At 28.8% G+C, this 3,873-nt stretch overlaps 1 protein-coding gene across 1 annotated transcript in view; it reads left to right on the top strand.

Annotated features, from left to right (window-relative positions):
* Positions 1 to 3,873, top strand: part of spg11 (SPG11 vesicle trafficking associated, spatacsin) — a 48,508-nt gene extending 44,635 nt beyond the window's left edge. Inside the window, exons 39-41 of the mRNA XM_084397236.1 lie at positions 600 to 755; positions 2,530 to 2,681; positions 3,617 to 3,873. Of these exons, the coding sequence (XP_084253362.1) occupies positions 600 to 755; positions 2,530 to 2,681; positions 3,617 to 3,797 (489 nt within the window). The 3' untranslated portion in view covers positions 3,798 to 3,873. The remainder of the gene's footprint in view (positions 1 to 599; positions 756 to 2,529; positions 2,682 to 3,616) is intronic.

Genomic DNA, 3,873 nt, shown 5'->3' with positions numbered 1-3,873 from the left:
ATAATAACAATTATTTCATTGAAATTAATGTACTATATTTTGATCATGTTTTTTATTCAATATTTTGTATTTTTAAGGGATTTTATGGTGCTAAATTATATTTACGCTGTATTTATAATCCATTTATTCACTTTTTGAGCATTTACCTGAAAATAAAATGTCCAACTTAAACTGTGGTAAATCTTGAATGCTTTAGAGCTCAGACTGAGGTTTGATCTTGTTTCAAAGATTATTGCTGAAGTGAAAAAGTTTTAAAAAGTGAACTTTAAAAAAAAAGTTACAGAATGTTACGTTTATTGTTATGAAAAATGTGCAAAAATACTATTTACATTTTTTTATATGAAATATATAATTTCAAAAACATGTTTTACTCTAAAACTGTGTGAAAATCAAAGCCATAAATCTGAACAAGTTTTGTTCTAAATGTGAGCTTGATATCTCAGTAAATGAGCTTTCAGTGAGAGTGTGTTCGGCTGCAGTACCGAACGCTTCCACTAGAGGAAATTCATCTCGTATTCATTTCCAATGCGCTCATTTAAATGCTTTAAAGTCAACATGATATCAAAAAGCACTCATAATGTGTGTGTGTGTGGTTTCAGGACTCGTGTGTGCGTCAGGCAGTTAAGTGTGTGAAACTGGCCAAACTGGTGACGCTCCAGTTGCACTTCCTGAATCACGGACAGGACCAGCGCGTGGTGAATCTGCCTCCGTCAGAGATCCAGAGCACCATCGTGTCTTTACCGCGCTGTTACCAGGTCTCACTCAGTCTACAGTTATTCATATCAACATGCTCATCTCAGACACACATTACACTTTTGAGTTCTCCTGTCAAACACTAGCAGATGTTTGGGATAAAAGCGTCTGCTAAATTAATAAATGTAAATGTTTAGAAGGATGTTCACGCTCACTAGAGAAATAAATAAGCAAAGATAAATGAATAAATAAATAAAATATGAAGAGGAATAAATACAAATATGAAGAGAAATGCAATAATAAAATTTGTTGTTTTAAAACTATAAACAACAAAATAAAAAAATGCACTTTTAAAGTTTATCTTTAATTTTGAGAAATCTGAGAATTGTGAGATAAAAAGTCACAATATTATCACTTTACCATAAGGTTTCATTAGTTAAACAACCGTAAAACAACGACAACACTTCTACAGCATTTAGTAATCTTATTCTCAACGTTTACATATACATTTTTAAGATCAAACGTTGGATCTGTTCACATTAGTTAATGCACTGTGAGCTTGTGCAATATATTTCCATCTGTTCATAAAAGATTATGTGCAAAACACGTTTGGAACGACATGATGGATGGACTTTTGTTTCTGCCACGGAATGAAAATAAGAAAGCGGTCTTAACCAAGCGGTTCTCTTTTGTTAACATTAATGCATGAACTCACATAGATTAAATATATGAACATTTAGATTTTTTTTTTTTAATTAAAGATAAACTTTAAAAGTGTGTATTTTATTTGTTGGTTATAGTTTTAAAACGTTTATTTATTTCTCTTCATATATATATTTTTTTTTCATATTTTTTTTTTTTCTCTTCATATTTTGTTTATTTAAAAAAAAATCTTTTAATATTTTATTAATTTCTCTTCATTTATTTATTTATCTTCATATTTTATTTATTTATGTCTCCATGTTTATTTATTTATCTTAATATTTTTTTATTTTTTTATCTTCATATTTTATTTTTATGTCTCCATGTTTATTTATTTCTCCTCATATTTATTTATTTCTCTTCATATTTTATTTATTTATGTCTCCATGTTTATTTATTTATCTTTATATTTATTTATTTCTCTTCATATTTTATTTATTTATGTCTCCATGTTTATTTATTTATCTTTATATTTATTTATTTCTCTTCATATTTTATTTATTTATGTCTCATATTTATTTATTCCTCTGCATTTTTTGTATTTAATTCTCTTGATAGTTTATTTATTTATTCATTTTATTTATTTATTTTTCCTCATAATTTATTAATGGATTAATATCTCTTCATGTTTATTTATTTCCCCTCATATTTTCTATTTATTTTCTCTTCATGTTTATTTATTCATCTTCATATTTTGTTGCATTGTTCACACCTTGACAGTAGACACGGTAGCTGGAATGACATTTAATTATTAATAATTAAAACGCAAAAAATAAAAACATATTGGTAAATGTTGAGAATAACATTAATAAATACTGTAGAAGTATTTTTCATTGTTAGTTTATACCATTGTCAGTTAGCTAATATTAATAAATGAAACCTTATTGTAAAGTGTTACCAGAAAATGTAATTGCGACTTTTTATAGTGAGAATTTAGATAAAAAGTTATTTTTTGTTTTCTTCTGTGGTGGAAATGAGCTTCATATGATGGCGAGTAAATGTGAACTGTTGCTTTAAGAGTGAGATCTACACATGAATCCAGAAACGGTGTAATGTGACGTTTCTGTGCTTCAGCAACCTGTGAACTCACTGTGTGTGTGTGTGTGTGTGTGTGTGTGTGTGTGTGTGTGGCAGGCGTTCGTGTTGGCCGAAGCGTACGACTTCAGTCCGGACTGGGCCGAGCTCCTCTACCAGAAGGTCATCCTCAACGGAGAGTTCCTCTATCTGGAGGAGTTCAAGCGCCACAGATCGCTGAGCGCCGGCCTCTTCCACGACATCTCCAGGAAGTAGGAAACTCTTTTAGTTCAGGATATTCTGAACGTTTTATTAGAGAGCTTTCTGGAATACTTGATTGTTATTGGTCACTGGTGTCAAATCAAATATTTGGAAATTAAATCAAATAATACACACATGATAAAATGATTTTAACTCAAATGTTATATTTATATATCATATAATATTGATTAATAATGAAAAAATAAAAATAAAATAATACACTATTTCAACTCAAAAACTATTTTATATTATTGTAAATAATATAAAATAAATAAATATATTTTATTATATAGTAATTTTGTATTACTACTTGGTCAGTGGGGTTGATTTGGAGTCAAAAATTTTGTAAATAAATACAAAATGATAATAATACATCAAATGATAATTATTTTATATTATTCTATCATATAAATACTTATCTAAATATATTGTTTTTTTATTAGTCAAACATTTGTAAATGAAATAAAAACTAAAAGTAACTCCCATAATAAAATTATAAATATAAAGGTCTAATATTTGTAAATGAAATAAATCATGCACAATAAAAAAATATAATTAAAGAAACTCAAACTCAAAAATGTATTAAAATAATAAATGTAATGTAATAAATGTATTTTTTTTTATATAGTGTTTATCATTGCTTGATTGTGATTGGTCAATGGTGTCATTTTGGTTAAAAAAAATATTAATAATTATAAAATTAATAAAAAAAAATTTTTATAATATAATTTAATGAATGCATTATTATTTATTTAAGTAGGCAAAGTTGATTTGTGTCACCGTCTGTACATTTATTCCTTAGTTGTTGTATAAATGATTGTCTAGACATGTACTTGAAGAGTTTTGCGTTCACACACACGTGTTTTTCTGTCATGCTTATATTTCATAAGGCTGTCTAGAGTTGCTCAGAATAGATGATTTGTCATATGTTTAATGTGTTGTGCAGAATGTGTCATCAGAAGTGTCCGGCGAGCTCCAGTCAGAACCTGAAGAAGCTTCTGTCTCACTGCGAGGACGTTTACACACATTATAAAGTGGCGTACGAGCACCAGTTCCTGGACGTGGCCAACATGCTTCTGCAGGACTCCAGGAGCAGCAGCTTCCTCAGCGACCGGCTCGGCACCTGACACACGGCTTCATCCGCACAGATTTCCTGTATTTCATTTCCAGTAAAAATAAATAAAACAAATTTGACCATTTTCA

This window comes from Rutilus rutilus (assembly GCF_951802725.1).
Source record: "Rutilus rutilus genome assembly, chromosome: 23".
In the NCBI taxonomy this organism is placed as follows: Eukaryota; Metazoa; Chordata; class Actinopteri; order Cypriniformes; family Leuciscidae; genus Rutilus; species Rutilus rutilus.
Note: the sequence above shows the minus strand (reverse complement) of the source record. Positions and strands in the feature narration are given on the sequence as shown.